General features: G+C 35.5%; 1 protein-coding gene across 3 annotated transcripts in view; it reads left to right on the top strand.

The window, feature by feature from the left end:
- EIF2B3 (eukaryotic translation initiation factor 2B subunit gamma) overlaps window positions 1–16799 on the top strand; it is a 91220-nt gene that overhangs the window by 53508 nt on the left and 20913 nt on the right. For all 3 annotated transcript variants that reach the window (XM_087960180.1, XM_026665772.2, XM_026665773.2), the window contains exons 7-10: window positions 1054–1181; window positions 2140–2330; window positions 7497–7574; window positions 8715–8863. In XM_087960180.1, the coding sequence (XP_087816306.1) occupies window positions 1054–1181; window positions 2140–2330; window positions 7497–7574; window positions 8715–8863 (546 nt within the window). The remainder of the gene's footprint in view (window positions 1–1053; window positions 1182–2139; window positions 2331–7496; window positions 7575–8714; window positions 8864–16799) is intronic.

Below are 16799 nucleotides of genomic sequence, written 5' to 3'. Positions count from 1 at the left end.
CTGGAATAGTAGAGAGCTGGGAAAAATAACTTGTTTTATTATTTGAATTTACTTTATACCTATAAGATTCATAAATAACTTTTTCCTTTCACCTCTTCCTTTACTTTTTAGAAAAATCTTTTTTACATTTCCCCCTGACATCACCATTATGTTTTTACTATTGTGCCTGATTTTCTGAAATACAACAGAATTAAATCTATAAGATGTTTTTAATCATTGACAAGAATTTTTTTCTTTATTACTACTCCAGGCATCCTTAACTTAAAACCAGTCACATAACCATTCAAGATTATACTCTTAAAATTATGGCAGCTGCAGCATACCCACGGTTGTTTGCCCTTATGCCTGCATTACTGGGCATGCAAAAACATTTAAAAGGATTTATAAATAATAAAAATAGCCAAATGTCAATGACAGCTCCCATTTTGTAGTGAAATCAGCTGGTTGGATTGCATTTGATTGGCTGCAAAGAGGGAGCTGAGAATGTGTCAAGCCACCGTTCCCCTTAAATGGACTGTGGACGTTATGCTGCTGAAGCTGAGAGGCAGGTGGAAGGCAAGAATTCCCAGCAAAGAGAAAATAGACCATTCACAGGTTCTGCTCAGCTTCAGGGCTATTAGAACAGGTTTTGCCATGCTGGATACATTGCAGTTCAGGCAGAAATAAACACAAACTACAGCTGGGCAACAGAATTCAAGAGTTGATTTTGGAGGAGGACCAGTACTATATTTTAGTTACAAACTTACTGTCTAGTGATTTAGACCAGGTGTGTCCAACCTTGGCAACTTTAAGACTTGTGGACTTCAACTCCTAGAATTCCTCAGCCAGCAAAGCTGGCTGAGGAATTCTGGGAGTTGAAGTCCACAAGTCTTAAAGTTGCCAAGGTTGGACACCCCTGATTTAGACTATTCTTGAAATGTTCTGCTCTTGTTCAGAATCTAGATTTCACGAACAGCTATTTGAACATCAGATACACGAAAGAAACCATTTTTCCCCATAGGAACTTGTAAATAGTATCTTTATCTTTTAGTGCTATTATTTTAATTTCCTTAGGACATTTACTTCAATCAGAAGTGAACTGATCCCATACTTGGTTAGAAAGCAGTTTTCCTCTCCTGCACAGTTTCAACAGGACCAAAACCACAAAGAGCAAGACCAGAAGAAAAAGGACCAAAAAACAGGTTAGTACCAAAAAAAAAAAAAAAAACCCAACCCATGGTGGAGAAAATGAATGTCACTTGGGGAATATTTCTCCAATAGAGGGGATGCAATCATCTCCCAATTCATAAGCTCTTTTTAGCCTGCTTCTTGATAAATAAAACAGTTTGTCAGTTGGTGGTATGAGCCATACTACCATACTTGTTGATAGTATGAGCCATATAGGAATAAACACAAAGACATTGTTGCCACCAGGGTTTAAAAAGAAATGAAACAACATGGGAAAAGGTGAAGGAAAAGATAATGAGGGTGATAATGCCAGAAGTAAGTTAGTGTTCTGTATTATATCCAAACTTGGGAATCATTTGTTATAATAAGGCAGTCGGCTTGTTTAACAGATCAGTTTAAACAAACATTGGGTTCCTGAATTTGGCCGAAATAGGGCGTTTTGATCTGTTAAAGAAAGAAACCCCTTTCATTTGACAGCCATATATGAGACAGGAACTTATGGGGCCTTGTTCATATATTACAAAAGTACATTATTCTCTTACAATTTGAAGCAGAAATTAGTCTTATTTCTGGGAGGAAAAAGCAAAGCATTTTCTTTTGGCTGGTACTTCTATTCTTTGTTTCTTTCATCCCAGATAAAACAGGCATCTTTTGGGTGTTAGCAAGATATTTCTTCCAGAAGCAGCTCTTTTTCTAGCTAGTACATGGGGCCACACTGTGGTGTTTTTTTTTCATTGCCGTGATATTTTACCAATGGGCCAACAATCCCAGAGACCATTGTTTTTCTGGGCAATGGCAAAGATTAGAATATTGAGTAATGTGATACAATGTCATTTGTAAAGGATAAGTTCAACCACTCTTTACCTACCCGTTCATTCTGTTCAAAAGAAAAAAAAATGTGAATGTGCCAGGTATAGTGCTCACTTTGATTCCATTTGAAAGGTTTATGATTTATATATTTGTATTCCACAGACATTTATAGCTTTATGAAGGGTGATAGCTGGTTTGAATTGGGTACAGACAAAATGTGTTGGAACAACTGCAGAGGAGATGTAAAAGAGGCATTCCATGGAGGAAACATTCGTTGCTATGTTCACATCATGAAAGATGGACTATGTTACCGAGTTAACACTCTCGGACACTATATTGAAGCGAACAGGCAGGTAAGAAAAAAAAGCAGTTTTTAACTCGGGACTAGTACTTTTGTAATTATGACAATAAAGAGAGGGATAGAATGGGGAGATTAGATTGAAGTATATTTATCTTGGTTACATCATGAAGAGGGAAATGACTGAATGACCAAAGTATATTTGTTCATGTATTTTTCCAGTATTTGCATCCTATCTTTCTGGTCAGAAATCATTTACCATGAATTAAAACATTTTTTAAAAAAAATAGAGTGACAACAAATCAGTATGTTCTGAAGTTTGGGAACAATGCAAGTGAAGACCCTCTTTTGCATGCCAAATAAATAAACCCCGACCCTGGAGACATCTTCACAAGGGCCTCTCCTGCGGTGCTTCTTGGCCAAACAGACCCATAATGAAAAAGCCTCACCTAGGCTTTGACTTATTTAAAGATCAAGTGATCCCTGAAACCTACCCACATAGCTTCTGGAAAACTTGGTGCCCATTACCTTGCACCTTGTGGACACTTTTCAAGGCTAACCCAGGCATAAATAATTCTCAGATCTAATTGCTCAGGGACAGTTGCAGTTGGTACACTAATTGTGCTTGCAAGAACACATCTTCACCATAACTGTCATTTATTAAAACAATAACAGCTGAGGAGTATTTTCCAACTTCAGACTTGGTCTTTCGGGAGGAGTGAAACCTCATCCACAATAGACTGAATTAGAGTCATAAAAGCCTTTAATTGTTTATCAGTAGCATGTATATCTTTTCTGGATGTATTCCTTATCAAGTTCATTATAAAAGTTAAGTCTTTTTCTAGGAGTGATGACATAGTTGTGTGAATTGACTTTAGGGAACATTAATAGTAGGTCAAAACTTAGAATAGGAAGGGACCTTGGAGGTCTTCTAGTCCAGCTCCCTGCTCAAGCAGGAGACCCTATACAATTTCAGACAAGTGACTGCCTAGTCTCTTCTTAAAAACCTCCAGTGATGGAGCACCCAAGATTTCTGAAGGCAAGCTGTTCCACTGGTTAATTCTCCTCACTGTTAGGAAGTTTCTCCTTAATTCCAGATTGCTTCTCTCTCTTATTAGTTTCCAACCATTGTTTCTTGTCCTCCCCTCTGGTGCTTTGGATAATAATTTGACCCCCCGCCCTTCTTTGTGACAGCCCCTTAAATACTGGAATACTGTTCTCATGTCACTTTTAATTCTTCTTTTCTTTAGACTAGCCAAACCCAAAACCTGCAGCCATTCTTCATATTATTTTGCCATATGAGAAAGGAGCTATTTTGGAGTCTGTAATAAGGAATAGTAGATGGAAGATTCATTTTTGTAGACAGAAAAAAGAAAAATACACAATTGCTAACAGGGATATATTTTAATTTCAAGGGTTTAAAAGAAGGCAATAAAATGGGTGTGTTTTGACAGTCGTAGAAGGTGCAAGAGTGAATTGAAGAACAAATTCTTGAGTTATCTGTCTAAATATGTTATTCATTTGGAGTCAGTATTCCAAATTACACCCCTCTTCCCAGTGTAATAATTCCACTAATATATACCGTATATTAGTGATTAGAGACAAATTTTCTTCAATAGTAACTTTTCTGGAATGGCAATATAAGGCAAACTATCTAAGCTAAAAGTATTAGTCTTTCAGACAATTTTCACATTAAAGAGAATTCTAACAGTCTTATGCTTTCTGTTTTGCTTAAGCTGTTCTGGGTTCCAAATATTCTGTAATGTTTTGATTTGTGGATATTTTATTTTCTTCCTCACACTTCTGTTACATTTTTAATATGTGAAAAATTATTCATCTATTCTAGTTTGCTTGTGAGCTTAAGCAACTGGGTTCCATTGAAAGCATATCTTATCAGTCAGGGATTTATTCAGGAAGTTCATTCACTGAAGTTTATACAGTTTATAGCATGATTTTTCTTCAGCCTCCTTTATGTCTTACAGCTTGAGAGTATGATCACTCTGTCTCATCTGAGTGTCCCATTATTTCTATACATGGAAAGGAGAAGGGACTAATTGTAGCATCATCATATACGGCCATGTCATCCAACAGATGGGTGTACAAATGTGGCAGTGTGAGCACAGTGTATATTTTTGTCCATAACTTGTGAAACAGCTGCTAATGCATTAGAATTAGCAGCAGAAACAGACCTTCAGCTCCCTGTTTTTGTACTTAGGAAATATTTCACTTGTTTCAGTTGACCTCTTCAGTCTGCTGCTCCCTTTGTGTGGGCAGGTGGCAGCAGGAGGGAGTACTTTTTAGGAATAGGAAGTAGGTTACTTTGCAGAAAAAAAGCACCCAAAAGTTAAACTAAACCTCTCCTTACCCCTGGCACTCCCTGAACATTCTGTAATGCAACTGCTTGTCTCTCTAGTTGCTTCCCATATAACTGCATTTTTAAATATTTTTATTATATGTAAAGCTAGGGAGGGAGGGAGAGAGAAGCTTTTAAGCATATATATTTTATGTTCTAAACAGAAATCTTACATACATATCATGTATTACCCTTGAAAGGACAATTTAAGCCAGTTAATAATAAAGAGATGAATGAGCATATACACCAGTATATACAGTATAATTTTTAAATAATTATTTTAATGGGATTTCCAATGGCAAAACACTTAAGACCAAGAGAAAAAAATTATTCAAACTGTCCTATAATTGATAGAAAACAGGTATCCTTCTGGCCTTTTTGCAATCCTAAAAGCAGACTCACAACAGTTTATATCCAAATTTCAGTTCAAGCTAAAGTGGAAAAATACAACCAGAAGTTTCCACAAGATTATCTTGAGTACATAGCCATCATTTTTAAAGGAGAATATTAGGAATCACTTGAAGATCTGAACCTCACTGACAAGCAACTAGAGGAAATGTGGAATGAAATCAAAGAAGTTACTAAGAGACCAGAAAATGAAATAAATCAACTGGTGCCAGTAGAAATGATGGAAATTGGCAAGCCTAGCTAAGAAAGACAAAGACCTCAGGAAGAAACTTAACAAAGAACTTCAGAGAGCTGTTTAGAAGAGACAAAAAGTAGCATCACAATGGCCTTTGTAAAGACATTGATGATGGAAACAAGATGGAAAAACAAGGAAAGTCTTCCAAAAGAACTCTGAACTGAGAAGACAGTTCCAATCTCAACTTTGTATGTTAACAACATAAATGAATAGATAGTAACCGATCAGAAAAGATCAAATTTTGAAAGGAGTATACTGAAATATTGTACAGTAAAGACACCAACACCCAAGATTTTTTGAAAGGTATTTCCTATTTACAAGAATTTCTAGTACTGTTTAGATCACTATTCAGGTGATTATCAGGTCAGAAGGCTAAAGGAACTGTATGGCAAGCAACTATAGGAGAATCTGTAGATCTATAGAAATATGGCAAGCAACAAAAGAAAAACCAGTAAATGCTTTAACAGAACTATGGCAGAAAATCTGGAGAACAACGAACTCAAACAGATTGGAAGAGATCAGTTTATATCAAAGAGAGGAAATTTAACAGAGTGTATGAAGTATTATACATTATCCTTAAAAATCATATCCTGGTAAATCATGCTGTCATTCAGGGCAGATTATTGCCCTACGTGGAAAGGGAGATTAACTAATTGTCCGTCCCTATCATAGGACAGGAGGCTACACCAAGGGTCTTTAAACTTGGCAAGTTTAAGACTTGTGGACTTCAACTCCCAGAATTCCTGAGCTAACATGACTGGAAGAGGAATTCTGGGAATTGACATCCACAAGTCTTAAAGCTGTCAAGTTAAAAGTTAAAGTTCTGCTTTAAAAACCAATTAGTAATATTAAAATAATCAGTCAAGAAACAAACTACAGCAGAACCTCTGGTCACACAAATGCTTCTGACCATGACCAAATCCGGTTCCGACCCCAAAATTCACAATTCTTTCCCGTAGCCGATTTCCTCTTCAATTTTTTTTGTAAGCGCCAAATTTCCAAAATTAGGTTCGGGTTACGACCAAATCAGGTTGCGACCAAACTTATGGAACAAATTATGGTCATGACCAGAGGTTCTACTGTACTGACTAGCACTTGGTAGGGTAACACTGAAGGTCTTGGAAAAGATATTCCGATGCTGTGATGTTTATATTTCTGATGAGAACAGAATTGTGCAGATGTTGGTTTTCCTTAAGACATTCTATGGAATCAAAAACAAGATACAGTATTGATGTTTTGAACTTTGCTGTTGGAGAAGACTCATGAGAACTCTATGGATGTCCAAGAAACCAAACAAATAGATCATAGAATAAATCAATCCAGACTTTTCCTTTGATGTACAAATAACCGGATCACATTATTATATTTTGGATATATTTTGCAAAGTCCTAACTTTTGTGAAATCTATAATATTGGGAAAAGCACAAACAAGAAATGGCCAACAGTAAGGTGAATATATTTCCTTAGTGAAGACAGATCATTCTGGAGAAGGCCTGGCTAAAGTGGTTGCCAAGAATCAGATTGTTGGCAAATAATCTTATTGCAAAATTTAATCTGGGTTGGTCACTGGGACCAGAGACTTAATCTTCCAAGCTTTCAGACTTGTGCTGGAGCCCATCCTTATTGAATTTCTCTCTACCGAAAGCTCAGAAGACTAAATCTCTGGTCCCGGTCACCATCCCAGATTGCAATAAGATTATTATTAAATCCATATTTCAGGATACAGCGCAATCTATTCCTTAAGGGAGGCTACACAAAAGGCTCATCCCCCAAATTAGATGTATCTTGCTGGGATGACAAAGAACAAAATGTCATTACAAACATGGGACAGGGAATAATTTAAAAACTTCCTGGTTGTTCCTGAACATTTAATTGTCATTTTCTACCCGTGAAGGCCCTTTGGCATGTGTTCTAAACAATTTTTAATAATTGTTTCTTTGTAAGTGACCTGCTTATTTGCAGATACTGGTGGAAGGGACTACATTTATTTCAGTTCATTTCTAAATGGGTTTATCAGTCCTAATCTATTTATAATTTATCTCTCTTCTAATTTTTTGCTCGGTGTGTAAGCCTAAACACACAATATTAATTTTTATGCATGGCCTTTTTAGTTACTTGAACATAATTATTTTAATTGAGTAAACTAATAGTAATTTTTATATTACAAACAGGAGTGTGTGTTTGGTAGGGCATTGATGTATGATTTCAATATTTTTTTGTTTCAGGTTCCCAAAATGCTGCCTTCACTTTGTCCTGAAGAACCTCTGATTCATAGTTCTGCACAGATTATTGATAAGTGTATGGTGAGTAACAAGAAGGAGATAATGGGGAGATAGAGGTAAATAAATATGGCACAGCATTTTGATTTCCTGGTTCTTGTTTCCTGGTAAATATTGTTATACTGAAAGCTCTTTCAAGCTTTCAGGCAATATACCTTTCTATTTTAACCATTTCTCTGCACATCTGAATGTACAGATAATTATAGTTTCCAGTGTTGTTTTGTCTTGTTTTCTGAAGTAGGAAGCAGTGGTTTTCAGCTTCAGAACAACTAGGATCTTGTATCACTGTCAATTAGTAGATGAAGATTCTGAGTTTTAGAGCAGGTAAGAAAAAATTATTAGTTTAGGCAAACTAAGAAAGACAGATGCTAACAAACTTTAAATGCTATGAGGGTAACACTCTTTGGTGAATAAACCAGGGGCAATTGCACAGGAAATCTCAAGGTCCATAAAAGATTTGTGCATTGCATTCAGACTTGCTGAGAAAGAGCATGGATCTGGGTATGAGCACAAGGCAGGTAGGATTGTGTGAAATGACCACATTCTAATTTGATCAGGTCGGGTTTTCTCACATAGCACACAAAAAAATCCTATCCACTTTCTCTTGTGTTTGTGTAGAACATGCTTCTCCTAGAACACTCCTAGAGAGTTAAGCATCTGGGAACAAGACCTACTGTACACTTGATCTGCTGGGTTGATATTGCTGAAGTGCATTGATTTTTATTAATTATAAAAGTAGCATTTACATCAGTCTAGGTCTGAGTTCGCTAATTCCCTGCAATGGACTATCATATATGTTTATAATGCATACTATTTATTCCAGTAGGCTAAAAACAGTTAACTTCAGAAAAAGTGCCAGATGACAGAATTATTTCTTTTTATGTTCTTGAAAAGTGTAGTCAAAAAACCTTAATCACTAGAACATCAATTTAGTAGCTATGGTACATATTCAAAAATTTTCCAGTTCTTTTTTTACTATTAGAATGCGATGTATTCTCCAATATATGACAGAAAAAGTAGACCTTTGTCATGTGAAAAAAAGAAAAAGATTATTGAGGCTTCATATTTGGGTCTATTCAGTCTGTTAATTGGCAGCTATCAACAACTCAAGGAGAAGATATTGTTTAATACTTGGTGGTTCAGTTTCTTTCTCTTCTCCTGTAGGTTGGATCTGACAGCATTGTAGGTGCATCTTCTCAAATAGGCGAAAAGACTTCAGTCAAGCGTTCTGTCATTGGTACTTCATGTTTGATCAAAGACAAAGCTAAAATTACTAACTGCATCATCATGAATTCTGTCAGAATTGAAGAAGGGTAGGTGGCTTTTTGAAAAATCTTTTGTGATTTTATATAGAGAATCGTAGCATTAAAATCAACTAATTATGGAATATCCAAAGCATACCCTCTGAATGCCACTTCTTTATTTCCTGGGGAGAAAACAGAATTATGAGTGAGGATAGAGGCATCGCAAGAGGGCCACAAGAGAGTACAAAGCAACGTTATACCATTGTGATGCAAACTGTACCCCTTTTGTGCATGTATTGTATCATGACTGTGCAATTCTCTTTTTATCATTTTGATAAAAGCCTTCATTCCTGCAGATGCCTCTATCTGAGAAATATTAATATGCCTGATATGCATAATACATAAAATTAATGCTAAAAAAATTGCTTACTGGGAAGCTAAAAATAAGAGTAATGCCATGTTTTTTAAATATGATTCAGAGAACATTTAGAAAATTAGAAGCAGAATAGCTTTATTTTGGATAAATTGGTGGGAAGATAATTCATTAAAATAAAATAAAATTGCCTGAAGAATAGTCAGTATCTTCAAATATTTATTTGACTTCCCTTTGAAAGAAAGCTGCTGGTGATTAATTGTAGATTTGAGCTGATAATTGATTGACCAGGAAAAGTTTGGTTCTTTCTTGAGACTCTTGTTCAAAAAGTAAATTCTCTATTATGGAAAAATGCAAGTGTTGATATCATAATACTTTTCTAGAACTTTCCAGAACTATGGCATAACTATCTTTGTTTAATTCTTACTGTAGCATTTTTTTTTAAATGTAGATAGTCAAAAAATGACAACCAGAAGAGTTAGAGGCAACTGTCCTATGTGGAAACAGTATTGTATTGGGAATGTTTAACTTAAACAAAAGGTTAATGATAGGGTCATATTGGAAAAAAATTAAATTGTATGCAGCATGGATCAAGTAGATGGGGAAAATGTTTTAATTTTCTTAAAATAATAGAATCTAAGTTAATAGTGGTATTAATGCTGATTAATTTTACATAATTATTTATTTTAACATATTTTATATGTGTTATTTCACATAGGAATTGCTCCCACAAACCTTATTTTGGCAAGGTTTTTCTCAATGGCTTGTCCTTTTAGTTCCATACTTTTCTTGTATTGGTTGAAAGAATTAAAGTGTTATATAAGTGCTGGCTGTTGTGTAAGGGATCTACCTCCCTTTGCAGGCAATTTGTGGTAGCAATAAATTGAAAACATTAAACAATGAATTAAAAACAACTGTTCCTTGAAGTTGATTCTCATAGTCACATGTTTGTGTAATGTGAAGAAAAAGAATAGTTTTCTGAAGCACATTGCAATTACAAAACTAGGTTATAGGTAAATATAATTGCCACATTTAATTGCCAGCATACTATACATTAAATTCCCATGCCATAAAAATGAAGGGTAATTCCCAATTCGTCTTCAGACAAGGCCAGTTCTGCTGTTATAAAAAACAATAAATAATACTCCTGCTGAGATTCATCTAAGACAGGAGTAGCTCTTTGCAAAGAGTGAAGAATTTAGGAGGTAAGAGTGTTCAAATTTAATTTTCTAAAGCAGAATTCAACAGTCTCTGCTAAGAGAGTGAGTGAGTGAGACTTTCATGTGACAGTGGCCCAATTAAAGTTTTATTGAAATGGCCTATCATGTATTCATATTTAGATAAATGACCTTATAAAGAGCAATACATTGTTCTTTATTTTCTCAACTGTTTAGTCTTAGGATTGAAAATGTATTGGAGTTTGTAGAGCCTTGCCTTATATCTACTCAGTAGACCAGAGAGATCTCCTATACTACTTTTATTTAATTTTATAAATCTTATGTTTTAGTTTTAGTTTGCTTTTTGTAATTATGTTTATTATCTTTTGCTTTTAACTTTTATTGCTATGACAAAATTCTCAAGCATCAGTGAGAATCCTGTGATTGGATTAAAGATTTTCTGACAGACCAGCCACAAACAGTGAGAGCCGGGTCTTTCACATCCTCCTCCCTGAAGCTCAGCACTGGCCCTTCTCAGGGCTGTGTGCTCAGTCCCTACCTGTACTCGTACACATACGACTGCATATCTTCTCGTCCATCTAACATGATAATAAAGTGTGCAGATGATACCACCGTATGGGTCTTATTACAGGAGGAGACGAATTAGCTTATAGGGAAGAAGTCCAGAAGTTATCCTCATGGTGCTCAGAAAACAACTTGCATCTAAACCCCAGCAAGACAAAGGAGATGGTGTTAGACTTCCGGAAGCAGAGAGAGGAACCTGCCCCATTCTACATCAAGGGGGGCTTGTGTCCTCTTTCAAATTTCTGGGAGTCCACCTTAGCCAAGATCTCACCTGGAAAAATAACACAATCCAGGTGGTCAGGAAGGCTCAACAGAGACTCCATTTCCTTAGAGTCTTGCGGAAATATCAGGTGAAACAATGACCGATTACTTCCTTTTGCAAGTCTATGATAGAAAGCGTCCTTACATATTGTATTACAGTATGGTATGCTGGCTTGACAGCTGCAGACAAAAAGGCATTACAGAGAGTGATGAGCACAGCACAAAAAATTATGGGCTGTCCCCTGACACCACTGGACAAAATCGCCAGGACCCGCTGCCTCAGCAGAGTGAGGAAAATCCTCAGGGATGATTCACACCCTGGTCAGCACTTCTTTACTCTTCTACCATCGGGCAGGAGATATAGAAGCATAGCCAGCCGAACAAATAGGCTGAAAAATAGCTTTTATCCCTGGCCTGTCAGACTTCTGAACGCAAATAAACACCACAATTAGGTTTAATATGATAGACTTGCAGGGCCAGTACCAAGGAGGCTCATTTCAATTTCATTGTACACATGTTGTGCATTGACAATAAACCTTTGATTGATTTGATCGATTGAGAAATCACCACATCAAAATGTATAGTTGGGAAGAAATCACCATGCTGTATTAATCAAGCTGCAGAGGCCTTTGATTGTCATCTAGGTGTATCTGTTTATGCTGCACAGTAATTTTTGGATTCCTTTAATCTAGCAGAAAGTGAGCCTTGGTTTCATTACATTCGTAATAGTTTGGCAAGAACGGGGTTATATAATTTCAGGTCTCAGGCTGCTTAGCATGCAGTGAGTGATGGCATCTAAGCACTGAAGGGAGAATTCTGACTATGTATCTTCTGTCTATATTTGGCTCATTTTTGCTCCCTCTTGGTTCATATGTAACGAATTAAGGAGTATCAGTTACATCAAATAGCCATCCTGGAACTTGTTCCTCTTTGGCTTTTTCAGGAACCGGATGTTTTTTTTATAACCAAAATTTCTGTACTAAAGTTGATTTCAGTACACATAGATGATGATTCTTCTTCACCAATATAGGTTCCCCCCCCCCCCCATCTTAATTTTAAAAATATTACTGCCTTTCACCTCATTCATTCATTCAATTTATATCTTACCCTTTCTTAGAAGCTCAGGGCAAGTGCCTTGCATCCCTCCTCCTATTTTTCCTCAGAATAATAATAACCATGTGAGATAGGTTGGTCTAAAAGAGAGTGACTGTCCCAAAGCCATACTATGGGCTTCTGTGGTCCAACACCTTAACCACCATGCTACATTGGGTGTCATTTATTTATGTCACTTACTAGAACTTGTTTCATGCTGTATAAGAAAAGACTACCATATAACCAGATATATGCTTTCCTTGCCCCCTAACCCCTTAATAGGTGGGTAGGCAGCATGTGTTGCTTCCCTGGTTTTGTGACCTTCAATGCTCCCCCAATTGTGCTGCTGAAATACACCATCAATTTTTGGCAATTTTTTTTTGAATAAAAGAAATAGAAGTGTTATACTTCTAACAGGATGGCATATTAATCTTGAATAGCTGCTTTAAAAAAAAAAACACTAAATATTTTCCCATTCTCCCTCCAGTAGCTTCACCACTGAAAACACCATAAAAAGCATGTTTATTGTTCCTTTTCTAATCTTCTCCATAACAGTTGCTGTGACAACATAATGGCAGATTTCCTGTGATGAATGCTACTTAATAATTTAAATAAGTGAGATTTAATGCATGTATACTGATTCCCATGGAAAATATATATAATCTCTGTATTAGTGCCTTGAGTATATAGGGAAAGAAAAAAGATATTTTTTAGGGAAAAATATCCCTAAGATATTTTTTAGGGAAAGAAAAAAGATATTAATACACTTAAGTCAAGGAAGGCAATATGGTTTTGGTTGTGAAATATTATCATAAGTTTGTTGAGCTTAAGTAGTAAATTATAGCTATTATACATTTTATAACTAATAGATTAGTTCAAATGTAATTTTCTTATAAGGTAGTCCCCAATTTTATGTTTTGTTTAAGTTAAAAAAACAAACATCAATGTTTTACCAGGTTTTGACAAGTAAATGAATGTAGGGAAAACACCTCCAGGATTCTTAATTGACAGATTAAGAATTGATTATCAGTATACATTTTAAGGAGTATCTGATGTCTTAATCATATGCTGAGTCAACTCCCTCAAAAGAGATTGTGTTACTATTCGCCATGGTACTCTATAATATTATCTTTTTAAAATCTTCACTTTAATATATTCAGTTTATTACTATATCATGAGTAGAAATACACAGCTTTTCACTAGAAGTGTCAATCCATTTCTCACAGCAGTGAGTTGGCTTGATGTATCTAATAGCATGCATAGCACATCTGGAAAGTTAGCTGGCTAGATGACAAGCTTAAAGTAGCAGTGGATGTCAGAGTAAAACTGATGTCATTCGTAATAGAAACATGTTTGGCAAGATTGCTACTCTTCTTTATTTTGAGTATATACTCAGTTTTGTTCCCAGAAGCCATGAATTTAAACTTGTTGAGTTGCACAGAAAATATTGCTTCTGTATCTGTGTGAATAGTCCATTGTGTTAAAGATAAAATGGATAAAATCAACAAAATGCTTTCTGATCTAACTTTAATGGTAATATAGTTTTCTCTCTAGACCAATCAATACTGATAGAATCGATATTAAACTCCGATTTATGGGATGTAAAATGTCTCAAAGATATACACGCACATAAATACACACTTGCTAAAGTATAATATAAGTTCTCTGTGAGCATCTTAATTCAATTCTCACCTTGCCAACATAAGACAAGATATTATTCTTAGACTATCTTTGAAGATGATATTTGATTTATATTTACATGATTTGGAAGGAGACCAAATTTTTTGTAGCACTTCAAACCATCAAAGAAATAAGTAAGTTCTTCCTGATATATGGTGTTATTTATGGCAGAGCTTCATAAGTAAGATATAATATACAGTGAGTTAGAAGCTGCTACTCTTTTATAAGAGGACATTTTTTATAATTAAGACAAACTTTCAACTTGTATCATTCAGATGTATTGAAAAGCCATATTGATTGGGAATTAGGGCAATTGTTGCTATTCATTGCCAGTTCACACCAGTTTGAACAATGCTGCTTGGTAAATTGCCATTGCCATATTGCCTCAAGAATAGCTTAAAGAGTTTATTTTGTAAAGAGCTTTGAAATTATTTTATGGGAAGTAATATTGGAATATATTAAACATTTAAAGACAGGGAAGTCTCAAATGACTTTAAGCCCTGGTCTAAGGTTTTCAATTGGACTCATTTAGATCCACTACTAGGATTTGTGCAAGATTTTTGGGAATAGGTATGGAGATAGAAGAGCAATATCAATAGACACTTTGATACCTGTATCAGAGGATCCTAATGTCATAATCCGTTCAAATTAAGGTTTTCTTTTTTTTAATTATTTTTTCTTTTTTATATTTACAATAATTCCATCTTTCATTCATACAGTGTGTTGACTGGGTACATATATTTTGTGCTAACAATTATAGTTAATACTTTTCTTACCAATATAATAATAATCACATTTTCTTTATAAGCCATTATTTCTTATATCTATTACTTTTTATAATAATCTTAACTTATTCCTCTATATATTCATCTACTTAGTTTTAACTTGTTTTATTTTCCAACCATTGATAAAATAAGTCCCATACCATGCAATATTTGGTTTCTTCTTTTTCTTTAATTGCCAGTGTTAATCTGTTCATCTCTGCACATTCAAATATTTTCTCTATCACTTTTCCCTATGCCGGCATTTTATCACTTTTCCAATTATGAGCAAATACAATCCTAGCTGCTGTTAATATGTGAATAATCAAATATACTTTTTCTTTGCTGTAACCTTCAGGTATAATTCCTAATAAAAATATTTCAGGTTTAAAATCTATGTGTTGCTTTATCGTGTGTGGATTTTTGTCCAATATCTTTTTGCCTCTGTACATGTCCACCAGATATGGTAATATGATCCAGGTGTCTGTCAAATTAAGGTTTTCAATTGGACTCATTTAGATCCACTACTAGGATTTGTGCAAGATTTTTGGGAATAGATATGGAGATGGAAGAACAATATCAATAGAAACTTTGATACCTGTAACAGCGGATCCTAATGTCATAATCCATGGAAAAGTTCTTCCAGGTCAACTGCAGTGAAAGGGTGGGAATCCTAACAGGAGTGACCAACTTGTTTTCAACTGGCATTTGTTTCTAATAGTACCATATATATTTGTTAGAAAAGCTACAGATGGCGCAAAGAGCTATGGAAAAATACATGCTCGGTTTTTAAAAGACAAGATAGAAACACCTGCACATGGATTAGAGAACAAATGAAAGTATACAATATCAAGAGAGTAAAAGAATTGAAATAGAAATCGGCTGGTCACATAGCAAGAAGAACTGATGGCAGGTGGACCAAGGCAGTCATAGAATGGATCCCAATTGATGAAAAGTGTCCTAAAGAAAGAGACCTAAAACAAGATGGATCAACAACATCAGCATGATGGACCCAATAGGCAAAAGAAAGCTCAGGTCCATATGGATGTTGGAAACATGTGAAAGAGGCCTTCATCCTGCAGTGGATAGATAGTGGGTAAAATGATGATGATGATAACTGTTACTTTCCAGCCCCAAGTCAAGTTTGAATTAGAACTGTCACATCACCTTCCACCTTGGGAGGACTGCTATGAATGGCCATTAATGAGGTGAAAAACGGTCACCCAAATTTGGATGGCAATCCTGGATAATAATGGTGGATTTTGAAAGAAATGAAGAAGAATAACTACAAGATTTCTATGCAACTTAATTCAGCTGAAGAAACTTCTTGGATGAGAAGCAAAATGTCTTCAAAGAAAAACCAGAAAGTCCAGTTGCCTTTTGAAAAAGCACCTTTGGGACAACCATGACCTGGATGACTGAGCATCTCCATAGATATTTAATTAAGTTGATTTACCAGATCTCTTATAGTCACTTAATACAAGTTCATCACATTATTTCTTCACATTGTCTAGAGATATCACTGCTGCTGAAATTATTATTGTGAATTGTTTTAGCACAAATTTGTAAGCCATTTGGAACACAAACGGTATAGATATGTGAAATAGCAATGTAAAGAATACAAAACATATAGCTGAACCTGTTAAATCTGGGCCCTTAAACAAGAGCTGCTGTTCCGCACCTCATGCATAAACCAGGTGAATTTGCCTTAGCAAATGATACAGTCTTGTTCTTGCAGCAAGATTATGAATGAGGGAGAGCATGTGTGTCTAGTTAAACCCTGCTGCCACCTACCACATGTCTCCAATTTAATGCTGTTTTTTTGTGAGAATATGTCCAAGTGAAGGGGAAGTTAAAAAGAAAGTAATAGAACTAGTTGAAGATGGATCATGAAGTGATTAGGTGATTTTCTTAATATTGCCTGATGTACAGAGCTGAAAAAAAATTGTAATTAATCCCAAGGGGGGGGGCAGTTTGGGATTCATAGACTACAGCACAAAACCTTTCATTCACTGTCCATCTTATATAATGCATGCATTACAGCAAACCGGTTCCAAGGTGATATTTATATACTGTACCATCATAACAGACTTTAC

The sequence above is a fragment of the Notechis scutatus genome, chromosome 3, assembly GCF_049901735.1.
Source record: "Notechis scutatus isolate UNSWTSFEM ecotype Mainland chromosome 3, rNotScu1.2, whole genome shotgun sequence".
Lineage (NCBI taxonomy): Eukaryota > Metazoa > Chordata > Lepidosauria > Squamata > Elapidae > Notechis > Notechis scutatus.
This window is presented reverse-complemented; position numbering and strand designations above follow the sequence as displayed.